Here is a 22,700-nt window from a genome sequence, read left to right on the forward strand (position 1 = left end):
AAAACAGAAAAAACCCCTCTAATTTATAGGTCATTTGTGGGGAATGCTTACATAAGAAAATTTATCATTTTTTCCATACTGATTTTCTCGTTCTTTCTTTGGATTTATTTCTTGGTACTTTATAGTTATTTTTAGTTGCTATTATAAAGGTGATTTTTTTTTTGAAAGTACATTTTGTAATTTGTGGCTGTTGTTACATAGAAACGTAACTAATATTTATATATAGGTGTTTTATCTAGCAAATTCCATGAGTCCTCTTAGTAGTGTAGTTTGTAGATTACCTTGAATTTTCCAAATTAAAGTTCCTGTCATTGTGAGTAATGATTGGTTCTCCCTTTTCTATACTTGTAAGTCTTCTTTTTCTCCTTAACTTTAAAAAGTTCTTAACTTTAAAAAGAATGCATCTGATGATTAGATCCAGGGAATATGATATTTACTATGAATTTTTGATATATACTCCTTACTGAGAGAAGGAATTTACCTTCCATTCAGTCTTTGTTGCTTAGAGATTTATATTACATAGTATTGAATTTCATCAAATGAATTTTTATTTCTATTAAGACAGTATGTTATTTTTTAAAATTTGTTAATGGAGGCTGGGGTTGTGGCTCAGAGGTAGATTGCTCACCTAGCATGCGTGAAGCACTGGGTTTGATCCTCAGCACCACATAAAAATAAAATAAAGATATTGTGTCCACCTATGACAAAAAAAATTTGAAAAAAAGGTTTGTTAATGTAATACATTTACATTAATAGCTTTTCAAATCATAAACCAACCTAGTGTTCTTTGGATAAAATCTACCTAATTGTATCATTTTTTTTTTTTAGTTGTAGTTGGACACAATACCTTTATTTATTTATTATGTGGTGCTGAGGATCGAACCCAGCATCTTGCATGTGCTAGGCGAGTGTTCTACCACTGAGCCACAACTCCAGCCTTCGTATTGTATTTTTAATTGGTATATTAAAAGTATACATAATAATGGAATATATTGTAACATATTCATACATGCACATAACATAATTAGGTCAATTTCATTTCCCAGTATCTTTTATTTCCCTCCCCACCTTCTACCCTTAGTCTCTTTCCTCTCCTCTACTTGTCTCCCTTCTAATTTCATGAAATCCACTTTTTTTCCTCTTTAGCTTGCATGTGTGAGAGAAAAATATGACCCTTGACTTTCTGAGTCTGATTTATTTTGCTTAACATAATACCCTCAAATTCCATCTGTCTTCCTGTAAATGACATAATTTTGTTCTTCTTTATAGCTGAATAAAACTTCATTGTATATACATACCACATTTTCTTTTATATTTTAATATATTTCTTTATTTTTTAATATCATTTAGGAGTTTTATTATTTGTTTTAATTAGTGCATTATAGTTTTACATAATTGTGGGGTTCATTTTGACATATTCATGAATGCACATAGGTTAATTTGCTCCATTTTAACCCCCTTTCTTCTCCTCCTAATCCCCTACCTGTATTCTATTGGTCTTTCTTCTATTAGTTTTTTTTTTTTAAATTGGTGCACTGTAGTTATACATGAGAGTGGAATTGTGATATATTCATACATTCACATAGTATAATTTGGTCAGTTTCATTCTGCTATTCCTCCCCTTTCCCATCCCTACACCCTTGCTCTTGCTTCCCTTCCTGTACTCCCCTCTTCTTTCTATTTAGTCCACCACTGCCCTGCCCCCCCCCTTAAAAAATCCTTATTTCTCTCTAGCTGTGGCATCTTCAGAGAAAACATCTGACCCATGACTTTCTGAGACTGGCTTATTTCACTTAGCATCTTAGTTTGATGGTCTCCATTTACATCCATTTACCAAAAAATGACATAATTTCATTCCTTATGGCTGAAGAAAACTCCATTGTGTGTGTATGTATTTATGTGTGTATGTGTATATATATACATTTTCTTTATCCATTTATCTGTTGAGGGACACCTAGACTGGATCCATAAATTGGCTATTGTGGGTTGCACTACTACGAATATTAGTATGCATGTAATACTATATCGAGTGGGTCAAATGATGGGTCCATTCCTAGTCTGTTGAGGAATCTCCATACTGCTTTCCAGTGTGGTTGTACTGATTTGCAGTCCTACCAACAAAGCATGAGTGTACTTTCATCCCCACATCCTCACCAGCATTTATTGTTACTTGTTTTCTTGATGATTGCCATTCTAACTAGAGTTGAGATGATATCTCAGTATATAATTAAGCTGACCTTCAATTTTTCTTCCTTTGATTAACCTTTTATGTCAATCTTATAATAAGGAATGGAGTTTAGAACTTTTGGATATTTCCTAGAAAACTTCCATTCAGATAATTATTTTATGAAGATTTGTAAAACTAATATATGTATATATGTATATATCCAGGTTTAGTCTTTTAATACAAAAAAAATTATATCTGCTAAAATTTCTGTATTGAATCTATGTTGGCATTTTCATTCTTCTAAAAATTATTTTTCCATCTTTTAAAACTAGGTGTCTGAAAATGTTTATAATATTTTGTGATGAGTTTTTAAATTCTCTATCATCTTCTTTCATTCCTAATATTTTTTATTGGTGCCTGGGTTCTTCATTAAGATCTTTATTCTTTAAGCATTCATGGCATAATTTTGAAAGTTTTCGAGGAAGGTAACCTATTTTAGATGCATTATTAATGCATTTATGAAAAGAAAAGTTTAGCTGGGCACAGTGACCCAGTTGAGGCAAGAGGAGCACACATTCAAATCTAGCCTCATCAACTTATTGAGAACCTAAGCAACTTAGCAAGACTCAAAATAAAACATAAAAAAGGGCTAGGGATATGGCACAGTGGTTAAGCGCCCCTGGGTTGAATCCCTGGTACAAAAAGAAAAAAAAAAAAGAGAGAGAGAGAGAGAGAGCTGTTTAATCATTCTATTTAGGATATAAATCTTGGTGTTTTTCTTCCATATTCTCTCTGCAAAGCAGTAATTCACTGTATTTTATATTTTCAGTTAGATACATTGTATTCCATGAAGAGTGAGGCTTAGTTTTAGGTAGTAGAAAGGAATATTTTTGTTTACATTAAAGATTTTCATAAATTGTTTTAATTCAGGAGAATTTTATAATTTTTTAACTATCCATCAAATCTCAGAAAAACTTATATGTAGACTTTGTTTATTTTTTTTTCACTGTATTGGGATTGAACACAAGGGCACTCTGCTACAGAACCACATCTCTAGCCCTTTTTATTTTTTATTTTGAGACAGGGTCTAGCTTTGTTGCCCAGACGGGCCTGTCACTTGTGATCTTCTTGCCTCAGCCTTCTGATATCTGATGGTGGTGTGCACCACCACTCCTGGCTATAACTTAAGATTTTTTCTAATATTTATTTTTTTAGTTATAGTGAACACAGTATCTTTATGTGTGCTGAGGATTGAACCCAATGTCTCATGCATGTATGGTAAGCGCTTCCCCTCTGAGCCATAATCCTAACCCCAACTTTGACATTTTAGAAGACTTTTAAAATAGGGGATGAGGATCATCTGCAAGAAATTAGTGACGAACTATTTCATGTTCCGGGTGTCAGATATAAGCAATGATCCAGGATAGTCTATACATTTAGTGATGCAGCCACAAACCCATATTTCCCTAATGATTAATGATATTTAATGTCTCTAAATGTGCTTATTTGCTGTTTTTATATCACTTTTGGTGCAATGTCTGTTTATATCTTGTTTATTTTCTTGGTGTGTGTCTCTGTAGTTGTTTTCTGATGATTGGGTCCTTTTGTAGTCTGGATAAAAGTTTTTACAGACATAAGATTAAAAACTAATTTCTTCTAGCCTGTGGCTTGTCTTTTCTCTCCCTTAACTTCGTCTTTCTGAAAGGAGAGTTTTTATTTCAAAAAAATCCAGTTTATTAATTTTTTAAGAAAACATTGCCTAACAGAGGTCACAAAGGTATATATTTTGCTCTCTTCTGAAAGTTTTGTTGATGTAAAAACTATCCTTTCAACACTAAATTACCTTTGTAACCTTGTAAAATAAAAATCAGTATTACATTTATGTGTTGGCGTATTTGTGGAATGTGTCTGTTCTGTTTCATTAACCTCTTTGTCTATCTTTCTGCCAGGGCCTATCTTGATTATTATATGTACTTTTAATACTAAGTCTTGATATCAGATTTCTTTCTTTTCCAGATTTGCTTTTGGCTATTCTAGATTTTTTTCATTTCCATGTGATTTTATATTTGCTTTCTCAATTTAGCGGGATTTCTACACATTATTTTATAATTTGAAGTTTATAGGTCTTACCTATCTTTTGCCAGATTTATACTTAATCTTTCTTGTGTTTTTGGTGCTATTATAAATAATAATGTGATTTTAAATATCAATTTCCTATTATTTTTTTGCTACAATACAGTTAAATTTTGTATGTAAATCTTACATTTTGTGTCCTTATTAAACCCTTAATCAGATTTTCAATCTATGAACAAGGATAGCTTTACTTCTTCCTTTCCACTTTGGAGATTTAGGATCTCCAAACAGTGTTGAATAGGAGTACTGGGAGAGGACATCCTTGTTTTGTTCCTGATCCTATATTTGTGTGTGTGTGTGTGTGTGTGTGTGTGTGTAGGGGGGGTATATTCATTCTTTACCATTAACATGGCATTAGCAACGGGTTTTTCATAGATAGGTGTTATCAGGTAAGGAGGGTCCATTAATTTCCTATTTTACTAATATTTTTCATCAGGAAAGTATATTTGCATTTTTGTCAAGTCCTTTTTCTGTTTAGATGATCATATGTTTCATAAAATTTTGTTAATGGTGAATTATATTGATTTGTTTCTTAATAAGCCAACCTTTCATTTCTAGGATAAACCCCATTAAGGCATGATTTACTATCCTCATTACATATGGTTGAGTTTGATTTGCTAAAATTTTTAAAGAATCATTGTACCTGTGTTCATGAGGGATATTAGACTTTAACTTTCTTTTCATGTGATATTTTTCCTCTGGTTTTGATATCAGAATAATACTGACTTCATAGAATGAGTTGGGAAGTATTCCCTCCATGTTTCCTCATCAGTCTGATTAGAACAGGAGTCAGTAAACTGTAGTTGATTCAGTAGGCCCAAATCCTACCAGACACCTTATTTCTTATGGTTCACAATGGTTGCATTTAAAATATTAGATATTTACCTATGTAATAGGCATGATTTTATCTGTTGGCCTATAAAACCTAAATTATTTGCTACTTGGCCCAGAAAAGTTTGTCGATTTTATTGATTTTTCCTGAAGAACCAGTTCTCTTAACTTAGTTTCGTTGACTTTTCTCAATTCTTTTTCTTATTTCCATTTAATTGATTCTTTTCTCTTTGTCATTTCTCTTCAGCTTCATTAGGATTTAATTTGCTATTTTTTTCTTAGTTTCTTAAGGTAGAAGTTCTAACAGGAAATCTATAGTAAATGCTATTTTTTTTCCTCTTTTGTGTTACACCACTTTCCCTTTAATGTCCTACTGTGGGGGGAACCCAGGGCCTCATACATGCTAGGCAAGCTCTGACCTACATCCCAAGCCCTATGTCTCTATCATTTGAACATGTAAAAATACAGTCATAATAACTGCTTTTATATGCTGATTTTAACATGCCAGTTTTGAGTTTATACTTATTGATTGATTAATTTTCTCATCTTTATTGGTTGTCTTTTCCTATTTCTTTACAAATCTTATAAATTTGGGTTGGATTCTAGACATCATGAATTTTACCTTGTTTGTTACTAGAAACTTTTGTTCTAAAAAATATTCTTACACGTTCTTTAAGGATTTAATTAAATTTCTTGAAAATAGTTTGATCCTTTGGGGTTTTGGTTTTAAGAATTGTTATTCAGGACTTAATCAGTGTTTAGTGTAGGGCTGATTTCCCAACTACTGGGGCCAAATTCTTCTAAGCATTCTAATCAATGCCCTATGATTTATGAAATCTTCCATTCTGTGTCATAGGTAGAAGTATCTGCTGATCATCAAGTATTACCTCTGTAGTTCTCTTTAGTACTCTGTTTCTGTCCAGCCCTCTTCTCTGTAATGTTCTGTTATCTGAATTCTGTTTGTTTTGCTCCTTACACTTTTAGTTATATTCTTCAAAGGGAATTTATTAGACCCCACCTGGATTTTCTCTCATCTGCACTATTTTGTACATATTCTCTTAAGTAAGCTGGGGCAGCTGAAGGGCTCTCCTCATTTATTGACCCCTGCCCCATCACTGCATTTTGTTGCCTTATTGAATTTTATCATTTCACTGTTTCTTACATTTTACTGGATTTTGAGTAATTTCAGGTGGGATGGTAAATCTGAGTGCTTTTCCTGCACATTGGCCAGAAATGGAAGTCCTGTATATCTTCTGCAGAGTGAATATGATAAGAAAACATCTAATTTCCTGAGTATTCAGAAAAGAGACTATTCATACAGGTTGACTCTTCTATGGATGGGATTTAGAAATAAAGATATTCATGTGTTTTTTTTATTGATTTCCCAAGTACTAATCTTTATCTATACTTTATACATAGTTGGATTAGATTATTATATATAATAATGCAATGTAAATCACTAGTTTCATTATGTTTTGTTAGAATTAGATTGGGTTTAATACTTGATGAATATATATGGAAAAGATCATATACTATTTTTTAAAAAATTTTTTTTAGTTGATGATAGATCTGTATTTTATTTATTTATATGTAGTGCTGAGAATCGAACCCAGTGCATCACACATGCCAGGCAAGTGTGCTACTGCTGAACCACAACCCCAGCCCTCATTTGTGATTTTTTTCAAGCCTGTTTTGCCCCTGATATTATTCCATAAATATTTGAAGAAATAAAAAGAGAATATAGACGTGCTCTTTTTATTGTCTGAGTTTTCTATCACTAAATTATTTTTAAAAAATCCCTGTATATGTTCTGTTGTTACCACAATAAATCCTAAAAGGGTGGACATTTTATTTTTAGATTGTTTTTCTAAAAACTAGCTATCTTAATTCTGAAAAATAAAAAGTCAAGTTTTTAAAAAACCATTTGTTTTAAAAACTGTATATCAGTACATACCTCGTTTGTGAATGTGCATATACATGTGTGAATATATGTGTGTGTGTGTGTGTGTGTGTGTGTGCTTATAATTGGATAATTGTGCTCCTAATTTTATGTAAAAATGAAGGGTTTTCATTCACATTTTGTAACTTCAGACACTCTGATTGGAGGATGGTTATTTTTAATGCCCCTGTTCAGAGTTAATACATACAATTTCACAGGTAATTATCATTCTCTGGTATAACTATAACAATAGCCTCTTTACTAAACATGTATTCTGAAGTAGCATAGGTAATTAAAAGTTAATTTGGCTCCCATGATACTTAAATGTTAGAAAAGCTCTAAGAAAATCATCATATTCTTCACATCAAAGGACTGACATCTGCATTTAAGTTCTGCTGACTAAATTTAAAAATCAAGTTCCCTTAAACAAATTTTGATGGTAAGAGTCCCAGATTTTTTTGATATTATAACCCATCATAACAGTAGCCTTCATGAAATCTATTGCTAGAAACTATGGGTACTTTTTATAGACATTTACTCATTTAATTAGTCATTGAGTTAAAAATCGGCTGTATTTTTTTCAATAGCTTAAACAACAGAAATTTATTCTCTAAACAGTTTTGGAAGCTAGACATCTGAAATGAGTTTCACTGAGTGTGAAGGTGTCAAGAGGACTGCATTTCCTAGGGAAGCTATAGGAAAGAATGTTTCCTTACCTTTTCTAGCTTCTAAGAATGCATTCTTTAAATTTCTGTGTGTCTATGTCTCTGGGAATTCAACCTAGAGGCACTCTACTACTGAGCTGCATCCCCGGCCCTTTTTATTTTGAGACAGTTTCTCCCTAAATTGGTGAGGTAAACTTGTGACCCTCCTGCCTCAGCCTCCCAAGTTGCTGGGATTACAGGGGTGCATGGCACCTGCCTTTCATTGTATTCTTTGCTCATGGTCCTTTCTCTATCTTCAAAGCTAGCAGTCACATGATCTTTTTCTATTTTGTAGTAAAATTTTTCTGTACTTCATTCATATATGGACACTTGCCATTACTTTGTGGCCCCAATGGGGCAGTCTTCTGACTCAGGATCCTTAGTCATGTATTCAAAGTTTCTTATTCCATGTAAGATAACATTCACAGGTTTTAGAGATTAAGCTACAGATATCTTTTGGAGACCATTGTTTTTACTTGCTTATTTATGCCAAAATGGAGTATAAAATCTTGCCAAAAGATAAAAAGCAAAACATGTTAGAAATAGGCATGCTTTGTTTAAAAAAAAAAAAGTGGAGATAGGTTGATAAAAGATCTTGTAGTTGTTCTACCATGTTCCAACATTTTATATTATTGACCAGTATTTTTTGTTGTAGATGGAAGCAACAATAGGACATTAAACTTTAGTTTTTCCTAATATATTTCATCTTCTATCCTTGTCTTTCACTTCCTTATAAAACCAATGTTTTGGGGCTGTAGTTGAAAGTGAAAGACAAGAATAGAACAGTGCTTGCCTCACATGCCTGAGGCCCTGGGTTCAATCCTCAGTATCACATAAAATAATTAAATAAAAATAAAGATATTGTGTTCATCTACAACCAAAAAAATTAAAAAAAATTTTAAAAAACCCCAATGTTTTGTAATCTAAATCTTGAATTCATGAATTGAAATATATATGTACATGGCCTGATACACAGATTATTTAGAATTACTTTGCATTTGATATTTGAATATGACCATAGACACAAAATTCAGATATATGCTTCCTTATTCTCTTAAAGCCTTTACTTCACTCTCCTTTGTTATTAACCACTTAGCCACTGATGATGGCACTCTAAATAATAGTATGAAAGTCTTTCCAAAATATCTCTGCAGTTTCTTAACTCCTCCAAGATCACAGATCTATGAGCTAGATTATTATTTTCTGGTTTTCCTCATTATCATGCCACTTTTGTGGTTAATTGTACACCTTTAAAGAGAAATTTTCATTTGGTACCTTTTTGTGGTATGTTTAAAGACTTGCAGAGTTACCAGTAAACATGTTTTAACATGTATTTTGTTACATAATTTAAAAGCTAAATGTTTACATTTTCTTTCCTGAACTATAGGATACCAGAAGGCCCCATTGATCAGGGACCAGCCACAGGAAGGGTACATATTTTAGAAGAGCAGCTTGTTAAAGCCAAAGAACAGATTGAAAATTATAAGAAACAGACCAGAAATGGTAAGTAATAAGTGATTCCCTCACTCAGTACATTGGCTTTAGTACAAATAATTGAAAATATCAAAATTTTATCAAAATCTTGGAAATTCTGATATTCCTCTTATTCTTTGACTGCAGGTCTAGGAAAAGATCATGAAATACTAAGAAGGAGAATTGAAAATGGAGCTAAAGAACTCTGGTTTTTTCTACAGAGTGAATTAAAGAAATTAAAAAATTTAGAAGGAAATGAACTCCAAAGACATGCAGATGAATTTCTTTCCGATTTAGGACATCATGAAAGGTACTTTTCTCGCTATACGTATGATATGGCTACAGTGCAGAGTGTAGTCTAAGAATAAGAGACTGCAGTTTTTGTTAATTTCTCTCTTAAATGGTAGAGGAGTAGAGTATGTGAGGTCTTAAAGGACAGAAAATATTATTTAAAATGTATTTCTAGAAATATTTTTTTTTTCTTTTTGGCTACCAGGGATTGGACTCAGGGGTATTCAACCACTGAGCCACATCCCCAGCCCTTTTTAGTATTTTAGAGATAGGATCTCACTGAGTTGCTTAGTGCCTCACTGTTGCTGAGGCTGGCTTTGAACTCACGAACCTCCTGCCTCAGCCTCCTGAACTGTTAGGATTACAGATGTGCGCCACTGCACCCAGCTCTGGAAATCTTTATACCATAAAAACTCTGAAGGTAGTGGTATCAACCAACAATACAATAAAATCTTTCTATAAATGTCCTTCATGTATCATCAATATTTGAAGCTGACTGTGTATTTTTACACTGTAGTACATTGCAGCTCATACTAAGACTACAGTTATGCTTCTCATTCAGACACTGAACTCTAAAAATAGTCCCTTTCGTAGGTTTAGAGGATTTGGATAAAAAGGAGTATTCTGTTAGTTGCTCTTCCATGTCGTTAGTAAAAAGAGAAACTGAGATCTGCCCACTTAACGTTTGTTTCTACTATTTATGCATTTCTAAATAATGTGCAATATATCTTTTGTTTTCCATGGGAATTTGCTTACCAGAGGAACACTTCCATGTACATATTCACGTTCAGAATACCTATAATCTTTCAAAAAAAGAAATATTTTGGTGGTAGTATTTCATGCAGAGCAAAATGTATCTGAAAATCATTACAAATACAACAAAAACTATCCTTTGGCGCCTCATATTGAAAAGCCTATGTTCTCAGTAGGATTCTGATGGCAATTACTGTCTCATTAATGAACAATAAAAGAAAAATTGGTATATTAGTACAGCGTACCACTGAGAAGAGGAAAAGGATTACCCTGTACAAACAAAGGATTCATATATATTAACATCATCAACAGTATGATGATTTTGAAAAATTTCTATTTAAGTGAAAGTACAAATAAAATCTGTCAGCTTATTGGAATCATTTTAGCATTAATGATTCTTTAGAAATACGATAACATGGATTTCAAGGGTCATTGAATTATGAGGCCCCACACTATGCAGTCCCTGTGAAATTTTTAGCCCAGCTTGTCGTCATGCCATATTTAGACCATTAGACCAAATATTGACTAATTCTTAATATATCTCTATCCTATAGCAGATACTAGACACCAAGTGCCTGATAAATTGGGGTTGGTGATTATGTGGTTTGCTGAAGTTTTGTAGGAAAATACAGATTTGAAGATTTGATATGGGTAGACTGTGTATATAACAGGAAATTTTTAATATTGGCTACTGATGGAATGTTTAAATGACTTAATTAAATTACTTGAATTTGATTTTCAGGTCTCTTTAAAATTAAAATAATTTTTAAACCCCATTTTATAAATATAATTTGTACATGTACTTCATGATTTTGTACAAATGAAAAGTGAATATAATAAATGGGCCCATGAAAAAATTAATGTAAACCAATGTTATATTTTTTTGTTAGGTAATTCTGCTACAAATGTATTAGAATTCCTGACACTGACATTTAGTATATGTTAAATAGAATTTCAATGAAGACAATATGGAAAGTACAGGTGCCCTAATTAGTTTCTTTTGCCATCTTAAGCAGAAATTATAATGCATCTGAGACACAACTTCACAGAGTAGTAATTTAACTTCAGAAATGAACAACACAACCAAATATTAGAGAAATAACCTTTAAAGTTATAAATGTACAAATAGAAAGTGTTTGTAATATATACCAAATGTGAAATATGAAAATACCTTCACAGTAGCTATTTTTAAGATCCTTAAATAGAAGAATTAAAATTAAAATACACTTATGTTTCCCTCTGGTGATTTTCAGTAACACAAAAATGCTCATGTTTATTTATTCATGTTTTATTAGTAGACTTTTTTTTATTTTTAGAACAGTGTTGTATTTACAGAAATTTGAGAAAATAGTGCCCATGTAGCCCACATTCAGTTTCCCCTTTTACTTACATCTTACATTAGTTATAGTACATTTTTTACCCACTTCATTTTTTTATTTTATTTTTTTAGCTGTAAATGAACATAATACCTTTATTTAGTATTTTTTATGTGGTGCTAGGGATTGAACTCAATGCCTCACACATGCTAGGCAAGCGCTTTAACACTGAGCCACAATATCAGCCCTACCCACTTTATTTTTACACTTGCCCAAATTATAGTTTATAAGGTGTCTCTGGACAAAAATTTTTATTTTCTGAAAAGTCAGAAGTTAAGTCTATTATTTTTCTTATTTAGATTTCTCTAAGAAGCACACACAGAGACTTCACTGATAGGGGAAAATATGGGTTTTGATTTTTTTTTTTTTTTGCCTTTACACATGTACTTTTTTTACATTACAATTTTTATTACACATATATACCACATTTTTTCATATCTCTGTATATAAAGTATGTTGACACCCAAATCGAGTCTTCATACATGTACTTTGGATACTGATGTCCATCACATTCCACCACCCTTCCTAATCCCCTGCCCCCTCCCTTTCCATCCTACCCCTCTTCCCTATCTAGAATTAATCTAATCCTCCCATGCTCCCCCTCCCTACCCCACTATGAGTCATCCTTCTTATATCAGAGAAAACATTTGGCATTTGTTTTTTTGGGATTGGCTAACTTCACTTAGCATTATCTTCTCCCACGCCATCCATTTACCTGCAAATGCCATGATTTTATTCTCTTTTAATGCTGAGTATTGTGTATATATGCCACATTTTTTTTTTATCCATTCATCCACTGAAGGGCATCTAGGTTGGCTCTACAGTTTAGCTGTTGTGAATTGTGCTGCTATAAACATTGATGTGGCTGTGTCCCTGTAGTATGCTGTTTTTAAGTCCTTGGGTATAGTCCAAGGAGAGGGATAGCAGGGTCAAATGGTGGTTCTATTCCCAGATTTCCAAGGAATCTCCATACTGCTTTCCAAATTGGATGCAGCAATTTGCAGTCCCACCAGCAATGTATGAGTGTACCTTTTCCCCCACATCCTCAGGAACACTTATTGTTGTCTTCATAATAGCTGCCACTCTGACTGGAGTGAGATGATATCTTAGAGTAGTTTTAATCTGCATTTCTCTGATTGCTAGAGATGATGAACATTTTTTTCATATATTTGTTGATTGATTGTATATCCTCTTCTGAGAAGTGTCTGTTCAGGTCCTTAGCCCATTTGTTGATTGGGTTAGCTTTTTGTGTTCTTTATATACCCTAGAGATTAGTTCTGTCTGATGTGTGAGGGGTAAATATTTGCTCCTAGGATGTAGGCTCTCTGTTCACCTCACAGATTGTTTCTTAGTTTAAGTCCATCCCATTTATTGATTCTTGGTTCTAATTCTTGCCCTATAAGAGTCTTATTAAGGAAGTTGGAGCCTAATCTCACATGATGAAGATTAGGGCCTACTTTTTCTTCTATTAGACGCAGAGTCTCTGGTTTAATTCCTAGTTCCTTGATCCATTTTGAGTTCAGTTTTGTGCGTGGTGAGTTTAATTTCATTTTGTTGCATATGGATTTCCAGTTTTCCCAGCAACATTTGTTGAAGATGCTATCTTTTCTCCAGTGCATGTTTTTGGTACCTTTGTCTAATATAAGATAATTATAATTTTGTGGGTTAGTCTCTGTGTCCTCTATTCTGTACCATTGGTCTACCAGTCTATTTTGGTGCCAATACCATGCTGTTTTTGTTACTATTACTCTATAGTATATTTAAGATCTGATATAGTGATGCCATCTGCTTCACTCCTCCTGCTAAGGATTGTTTTAGTTATTCTGGGTCTCTTATTTTTCCAGATGAATTTCATGATTGCTTCTTCTAATTCTATGAGGAATGCCATTGGGATTTTGATCAGAATTGCATTAAATCTATATAGTACTTTTGGTAGTATGGTCATTCTGATAACATTAATTATTATTCTGATAATATTAATTCTGCCTATCCAAGAGCAAGGTAGATCTTTCCATCTTCTAAGGTCTTCTTTGATTTCTCTCTTTAGGGTTCTGTAGTTTTCATTGTTACCTCTTTCATTAAGTTGATTCCCAAGTATCTTTTTTTTTTTTTTTTTGAGGTTATTGTGAATGGGGTAGTTTTCCTCATTTCCTTCTCAGAGGATTTGTCCTTGATATACAGAAATGCCTTTGATTTATGGGGGTTGATTGTATGTCCTGCTACTTTGCTGAATTTATTTATTAGTTCTAGATGTTTTCTGGTAGAATTTTTTGGGTCTTCTAGGTATAGAATCATATTGTCAGCAAATAGTGCTAATTTAAGTTCTTCTTTTCCTATGTGTATCCCTTTAATTTCTTTCATCCATCTAATTGCTCTGGCCAGTGTTTCAAGAACTATATTGAATAGAAGTAGTGAAAGGAGGGCATCCCTCTCTTGTTCCAGTTTTTAGAGGAAATGCCTTCAATTTTTCTCCATTTAGATTGATGTTGGCCTGAGGCTTAGCATAGATAGCCTTTACAATGTTGAGATACGTTCCTGTTATCCCTAGTTTTTCTAGTGTTTGACCATAAAGTGGTGCTGTATTTTGTCAAATGTTTTTTCTGCATCTATTGAGATGATCATATGATTCTTATCTTTAAGTCTTTTGATGTGATGAATTACATTTATTGATTTCCATATGTTGAACCAATCTTGCATCCCTGGGATGAATTCCACTTGATCATGGTGCACAATCTTTTTGATATGGTTTTGTATTTGATTTGCCAGAATTTTATTGAGAATTTTTACATCTATGTTCATCAGAGATATTGGTCTGAAGTTTTCTTTCTTTGAGATATCTTTGCCTGGTTTGGGGATCAGGATGCTATTGGCCTCATTAGAATGAGTTTGGAATTACTGCCTCTTTTTATATTTCCTGAAATAAATTGAAGAGTAGTAGTATTAGTTCTTTTTTAGAGGGCTTGTAGAACTTGGCTTTATTTGGTTGATAAGCTTCTGATGGCATCTTCTAATTCCTCACTTGATATTGGTCTATTTAAATTGTGTATATCTTCCTGACTCAATCTGGGCAAATCGTATGACTTAAAAAATTTGTCGATGCCTTCAATGTCTTCTATTTTATTGGAGAATAAGTTTTCAAAATAATTTCTAATTATCCTCTGTATTTCTGTAGTGTCGTTGTGATATTACCTTTTTCATCATGTATGCTAGTAATTTGAGTTCTCTCTCTCCTTCTCTTAGTTAGTGTGGCTAAGGGTCTGTCAATTTTATTTACTTTTTCAAAAAACCAACTTCTTGTTTTGCCAATTTTTTCAATTGTTTCTTTTGTTTCGATTTCATTGATTTCCACTCTAGTTTTAATTATTTCTCGCCTTCTACTACTTTGCTGATTTGTTCTTTTTTTTTTTTTTTTTCTTCCCTCTAGGGCTTTGAGATGTAGTGAGATCATTTATTTGTTGACTTTTTCTTCTTTTAAGGAATGAATTCCATGCAGTGAATTTTCCTCTTAGTACTGCTTTCATAATGTTCCAGAGATTTCAATATGTTGTATCTATGTTCTCATTTACCTCTAAGAATTTTTTAATCTCCTCCTTGATGTCTTCTGTGACCCATTGTCACAGTAGCATATTGTTTAATCTCCAGGTGATGGAGAAGTTTTTATTTTTTGTCATTCATTTCCAATTTCATTCCATTATGATCTGATAAAATGCATGGTAGTATCTCTACTTTTTTGTATTTGCTAAGAGTTGCTTTGTGGCATAGTATATGGTCTGTTTTAGAGAATGATCCATGTGCTGCTGAGAAGAAAGTGTATCTGCTTGAGCAGGTTGAAATATTTATATGTCAGTTAAGTCTAAGTTATTGATGGTGTTATTGAGTTCTTTAGTTTCTTTATTCAACTTTTGTTTGGAAGATCTGTCCAGTGGTGAGAGAAGTATGTTAAAGTCACCCAAGATTATTGTGTTGTTGTCAATTTAACTCTTGAACTTGAGAAGAGTTTGTTTGATGAACATAGCTGCTCCATTGTTTGGTGCATATATATTTATGATTGTTATGTGTTGTTGGTTATGGCTCCCTTGAGCAATATGTAATTTCCATCTTTTTCCCTTTTGATTAACTTTGGCTTGAAGTCTACTTTATTTGATATACGTATGGAAACACCCCTGCTTGCTTCCGCAGTTCAAGTGAGTGGTATGATTTTTCCCAACCTTTCACCTTCAGTCTGTATATGTCTTTTCCTATAAGATGAGTCTCCTGGAGGCAGCATATTGTTGGGTCTTCTTTTTTAATCCAATCTGCTAGCCTATGTCTTTTGATTGGTGAGTTTAAGCCATTTAGGGTTACTATTGAGACATGGTTTGTATTTCCAGCCATATTTGTTTATTTTTGTTATTTGAGTTGGTTTTCCTCTTTAATTAGTTTTTCCTTTAATGTTCTACCTCCCTCTGCTGATGTTCATTGTTGTTTTTCATTTCCTCTTCATGAAATATTTTGCCAAGGCTATTTTGTAATTCCGGTTTTCTTTTAACTTTTGTTTATCGTGGAAGGTTTTTGTTTCATCTTTAAATCTAAAGCTTAATTTTGCTGGATACAAGATTCTTGGTTGGCACCCATTATGTTGTTCCAGAATCTTCACGCTTTCAGGATCTGTTTTGAAAAATCCACTGTTATCCTAATTGGTTTTCCCTTTTATGTAATCTGATTTCTTTCTCTTGTGACTTTTAAAATTCTCTCCTTATTCTGTATGTTGGGCTTTTCATTATAAAGTGCCTTGGTGTAGATCTGTTGTGATTTTGTACATTTGGCATCCTGTAGGCTTCTTGAATTTGGATTTCTAATTAATTCTTCTTGCTTGGAAAGTTTTCTGATATTATTTCATATCTGATATTATTTCATATTGGTTTGGACCTCTGTGCGTGCCTTCCTCTATCCCAGTAAGTCTTAAATTTGGTCTTTTTATGCTATCCCATATTTCTTGGATGTTCTGCTCATGGTTTCTTATCATTTTCACTATGAAGTCAATGTTCTTTTTAAGATCAAATACTTTATCTTCATTGTCTGATGTCCTATCGTCTAAGCGGTCTACTATGTTGGTGATGCTTTCATTCGAGTTTTTAATTTGGTTTATTCTTTCTTTCATTTCAAGGATTTCTGTTTTTTTTTTTATTATTATTATTATTTAGTACCTCTGCTTCCCTGGTGAGTTGATCTTTTGCTTCTTCAATTTGTTTATGTAGCTCATTGTCGAAGTGATCTTTCACTGCCTATATTTGTTCTCATATATCTTCCTTGAGATCACAGAACATTTTAACCATGTATATCCTGAAATCTTTCTCTGTCATTTTTTCTTAGCTGCCAATGCTTCTAATGATGTGTTGTCTTGATTTGTTTTTGGTACTTTTTTCCCTTGTCTTTTCATGTTGCTCATGTGTCTTCCTTTCTACCTCTGTGTGTCTGGTGTGTTATTATTTTTACCCTATAGATTTGTAGTGCTCTTGTAGGGTTCCAAGATCCCTCCTTTGTGGGGAAGGACAATGTTAACAGATCCCAATATCAACAATACATCACCTATGGACAAATTTTTGTTATTAAGACATTTATAGTTTAGTCTCAATGTCCAGAAATGTTGGATTCAGTTATTATTTACAATATAATCAGTAGTTTCATAAAAAGGTTTACAGTTTCTGGTGGTGGGCAATGAACTGGGGGTCGGATGTAGGATGATATGCTGCTCAAATGGAGGTCTGATTTGATAGCCACACCCACCAAAATGTCGAGAGAGGTTTTCCAAGATGGAGTCGGACTGCTTCCAGTACCAGGGTGTCTGGTGAGGTTGGGGAGCTGGGTGATGGCCTTATGCTGTGGATGGGTAGCACCTAAGTGACCTGCATTCGAGCAGAGAGCAGTCTGGAGTTCTGCAGAGGTGCAGATAGGTGATTTTGCTAATCTGCTTGAGAGCCCTGTGTGAGCTAAAACTTCGGGCTTTGGGTCTGGAGTCCAGAGTTCCACTCGAACACAGAGGCTCTGATTTCTGCATGCGTGGTTGCACTGCTGGTGATTTCTGTAACAATCCGCGTACAGGAATCCTCTCACACTCTCTGAGATGTTTCATTTCGTCTAGGTGAGAACTTGTGGAGAAGCTGCCTGTCTGCTTTCTTGGTTTCATGTCACAGAACAGCCAGAAACAGGTCTTCCTCTATTCTGCCATCTTGGACCCCCCCTTGGGTTTTGTTTTCTTTAGAAGAGATTTCTTTCTTTGGACTGTTTTTATTTTTCCATCTTATCTAAAATATAACTAGAAAGTGAAAAATGACTGAAGATATACTTTAGTGGTAGAAAACTTGCCTAGATCTTAGATTGTGTAAGGCCTAGTTTGATGCCCAGCACCGCAAAAAAAAAAAAAAAAAAAAAAAAGGAAAAGGTAAATTTCTGGTTTATACAATAAGATGGTTTTGTATACATACTCATTGTGTGAGGATTAACCATCATTATGTGCTTTACTGCACAGTTACCATTGGTTGTGTGATGACATTTAAGGTGTGCTCTCTTAGTACATTTCAAGTAAACAATATATTTGTATTAACTACAGTCATCAAGCAGTGTATTATATCCCAAGAACTTTTTATCTTACCACTGAAAACTACAATTACACAAGAAAAAGTAATAAAACGTATCTACATTAGAAGGGAAGAAGATTTTAACCCCTATAAGATATATAGTTTGCAGATATCTTCTCCCATTCTGTAGGTGTTTTCATTTTGTTGATTGTTTGCTTTGCTATACAACAGTAGCTTTTTTGTTTGTTTGATGTAGGCTCACTATTTATTTCTTCCCTAATTTCTCTGGCTAGGATTTCCCCTAAGATGTTGTATCCAAGTGGTGAGAGTGAGCACCTTCTTTTGTTTCTGGTCTCAGAAGAAAACTTTTAGGCTTTTATTGTTGAGTATAATGTTAGCTGTGAGCTTGTCACATATCGCCTTTACTTTGAAGTACCTAACTTATTGAGGTACTGTCATGAAAGGATGTTGAATTTTTTTCAAATGCTCTTTTTGTTATTATTTCACATTTATTGATTTGCATATGTTAAACCATCTTTGCATCCTAGGGATAAGTCCCCTTTGAGCATAATGTGTGATTCTTTTAATGTTATATGGAACTTGGTTACTTGGTATTTCACTGAGGACTTTTGCATCCGTATACATGAGAGATATTGTCCTGTTTTTCTTATTTTATCCTTTGTTGGCTTTGCTGTAAGTAGAATGCTGACCTTTTAGAAATCATTTGGAAATATTTCTACCTCTTCAAATTTATGGAAGAATTTGAGAAGGATTTGCATTAATTTTTATTTAAATGAAATGGACTGAAACCCAGACATGGTGGCACATGAGTGTAATCCCAGTGGCTTGGGAGGCTGAGGCAGGAAGATCAAGAGTTCAAAGCCAGCTTCAGCAACTTAGGGAGGCCCGAAGCAACTCAGTGAGACCTTGTTTCTAAATAAAATACAAACAAAATTTAAAAAGGCTAGGTATATGGCTCAGTGGTTAAGCATCTGTGGGTTCAATCCCCAGTCCCTTACTCCCTCCATCCCTGCAAAAAAAGAAATGAACTGAAATTAAGGGCCCCTCTGAAATTGAGGACAACTTCTTTATGCCTCCTCCTTACATAGGGGGGATATCAAGGAAACTGGGAATGAAAAGTGTCTCTTCTTTGGCCCTTCTAGTACAGGATAATGAAATCTACACATATGTATTTTTTGTCTTTTGTTCCATTTTACCACATCTCTCTTTTAAAAGTTTTCCTCACCTAGGAGGCCCCATAGACAAAAATATTGAAGAAAAAAAGATAAAACCTCTGAACAGGAATAAAAGAAACAAGAGCAATACTCAGAACCCCAGTGCAGTGGAGTGATAAGCAGGATGAAGACATTCTACCTTTAACCCTTTGGGAGAAAGAAGACAAAGAACTCTTAAATTTTTATTTGGGCCAGGCACAATGGCACACGCCTTTAATTCCAGTGGCTTGGAAGGCGGAGGCAGGAGGATCGTCAGTTCAAAGCCAGCGTTGGCAAAAACAAAGCACTAAGCAATTCAGTGAGACTCTGTCTCTAAATAAAATACAAAATAGGGCTGGGGATGTGGCTCAGTGGTTGAATACATGTAAATTCAATCCCCTGTACTCCCCACCCAAATTTATTTGAAATTTTTTTTAAAATAGAAGAAGGCCTGGCTTTATTTCCCAGCATCACTGCCATGATTTTTTTCTTGTATTTTTATTGAATTATAATTGTACACAATGATGGGATTCATTATAAATATTTTCACTTGCTCATGATATGACAATATAATTTGGCCAATATTATTCCCTACTCTTTCCCTTTACTTTATGGGTCTTCCTTCAATTTTTATGAGGAAATTTTAATTCTTAGGGAAAAACAAATCATATATCTGGATATTCTTAGTCTCATGAAATCTAAGAAGGTCTCTTACTCCTGATAATTTTCAAGCCTTTTGGGAAGGCCAAATAAATTCTAGTCAACAGTCTTGAAAATGTGCTTTGGGACCACAGTATTAACATTATTTTGTTCCAAAACATAGCAGAAACAGATGCTAGAGATTTGTGAGAGCTGTATGTAGAAAGAAAATCTCAGTGAAGGAAGAAACTCATCTTTTCTGTTATCACTAACAATGTAGTGAACATAGCAAGAGAAGAGCACCTATTCATGTTGATGAAATTTGTTAATGAATCTTATAACCTGAGATAGAACTTTGTGGGCTTCCTCCCTCATGCAGCTGATGTAAATATTTTGACTGTGAAATTCCACACTAGCATAACTGAGGAATGGGGACTGTATGGAATGTTCATTGTATATATTGAATTTTCTTCCAAAATGAAAGTTGTTGTTTCTGGACTTTAAAAAGAAATATCCCCAAGCTATCTGCATATACACTTTGATCTTCCTGTGCCTTAAATATGTGACTATAAAATTAGTGTCTGTGATGGGGATTTGGTTGTACTAGGGACAGTTGAGTAAACTTGTTCTTTTTTCTACAGATCACCTCAACTGCTTTTAGCATTTGACAGTAAAATTTCTGTTCTGTTTTAGAAAGGTGAAGAAATGGGTAAAGAACTGATGGAAATTTTCTGTTCTCAGTGGAAAGGCAGGCATGATACTTTTGAAATTTTAGTATACTTCCTACAAACACTTGTTTTATGTTTAGATGGTATATTATTAGATGGAATAACTAGAGCTGGCTGAGCATTTGTACCCTCTAGTGCACTGACAGATTTTGATTTCATTGTATTCTCAAAAATGCTTTATCTTTTACAAGTGTCTTTGGGAAAAACCTCCAGGGGCGATCTCTGATGTCTTCTTAGTAGCTTCACTATAGTGCTGCATTCACTCAGTGAAGTAATGGGAAATGTTGAAGTTTATCAGGAATTTTCTTTTGAGGAAATCACAAATTTAGCAACCAAACTTGATTTCCAAATGGAAAGTCCCTGGGAGATTCCATAGGTATCAAGGTAAATTGGAATCTCAACTAATCTCTCAGGACTACCATTAAAAACATTTTTTTGTGTTCCAATAGTGGAGTACATTATTCAGAAATTTAAAAGTGTATTCTCAGGTGTGTCTCAGAGGTCTTACATGCTTATCTCTGGTACCCTCTGTCAGGGAAAAACTCAAATTCTATACATCAGAGGTATTAACATGTACAGAAGTGACTTACCCAATCCAGACATGCTCTCAGCTTAGTTTTTTTTTTTTTTTTTGTTAGAGAATCAAATGGAAATCAGAGGGAAAGATATAAAGTTTCCACCCATCATTATACAGCCCCCATCTGCCTGACATCAGATTTTTTCCTTATGTATATGCATTACTGAAGGTTCCATGCATTTTTCCAGTGATGAAGATTGAGAATAAGCACTATGAAAATGGACAAAAGCATCTCAATGCATACTTGAGGAACATTTTGACAAACCAATGTTCAAGTAACTTGGCTTTGCTTAACATAAATTTTGATATAAAATATGATCTGTATTTAATGGTAGACATATATCAAACTCTGTACAACTAAATTAGAGTTCCCTACAGATAATTCAGAAGCCCTTAAAAATACCTAACAGTCTTTTAAAGTGAACTTTCTTTTATGTTTGATATTTGAAGAAAAGCCATAAGGTATATGTAGGTTACTTAATCACCGGATATCTTTGCCTATAGACCTTCCTTTGAATACATTATTCATTGACAATCTGCCTATTTAAGTGGTCCCTCTTTGAACTGTCATGCTTTGAACGCCTATTTGTTCACTTCTGTGAAACTCTCAAATTGTTTTAGTTAAGTCAGTTTAGAAATAACATTTGTTATCATGATGGGTGCAATTGTCAGGTACTGAGTTAGGAATATTTTTCAGAAATAAATTTTGAGTAAGGATTATATTTTATAAAATATTATATGACACCATGGACTTTTTTGTTGTTGTTTTAATTAGTTATACATGACAGCAGAATGCATTTTAATTCATTATATGCAAATGGAGCATAACTTTTCATTTCTCTAGTTGTACACGATGTAGAGTCACAAACATATGTGCAGTCATACATGTACCTAGGATAAGGATATTCATCTCATTCCACCATCTTTCCTGTCCCCATGTCCCCTCCCTTCCCCTACCTCTCCTTTCCCTAATCAAAGTTCCTTCATCCCCATCCTCATCCCCATCCCCATTATGGATCAGTATCCACTTACCAAAGAGAACATTATGAATTGAGCTACGGTGAACATTAATGTAGCTGTCTCACTACAGTATGCTGATTTTAAGTCTTTTGGGTATAGAATAAGGAATAGGATAGCTGGATCAAAAAAGATTTCTAAAGAATCTCCATACTGCTTTCCATAGTAGTTACACCAATTTGCAATGCCACCAGCAGTGTATGAGTATACCTTTTTCCCTGCATTCTCACCAACACTTATTGTTATTTGTATTTTTGATAATTGCCATTCTGACTGGAGTGAGATGAAATTTTAGAGTAGT

General features: G+C 33.8%; 1 protein-coding gene and 1 long non-coding RNA gene across 3 annotated transcripts in view; one reads left to right on the top strand and one right to left on the bottom strand.

Moving 5' to 3' along the window:
- FUT8 (fucosyltransferase 8) overlaps positions 1-22,700 on the top strand; it is a 349,337-nt gene that overhangs the window by 208,881 nt on the left and 117,756 nt on the right. For both annotated transcript variants that reach the window (XM_081290194.1, XM_081290193.1), the window contains exons 4-5: positions 9,162-9,277; positions 9,395-9,557. In XM_081290194.1, the coding sequence (XP_081146320.1) occupies positions 9,162-9,277; positions 9,395-9,557 (279 nt within the window). The remainder of the gene's footprint in view (positions 1-9,161; positions 9,278-9,394; positions 9,558-22,700) is intronic.
- LOC308646794 overlaps positions 1-22,700 on the bottom strand; it is a 588,350-nt gene that overhangs the window by 45,451 nt on the left and 520,199 nt on the right. The gene's annotated exons all lie outside the window — the stretch shown is intronic.

The sequence above is a fragment of the Spermophilus citellus genome (genome assembly GCF_964194105.1).
Source record: "Spermophilus citellus genome assembly, chromosome: 4".
Taxonomy (NCBI): Eukaryota; Metazoa; Chordata; class Mammalia; order Rodentia; family Sciuridae; genus Spermophilus; species Spermophilus citellus.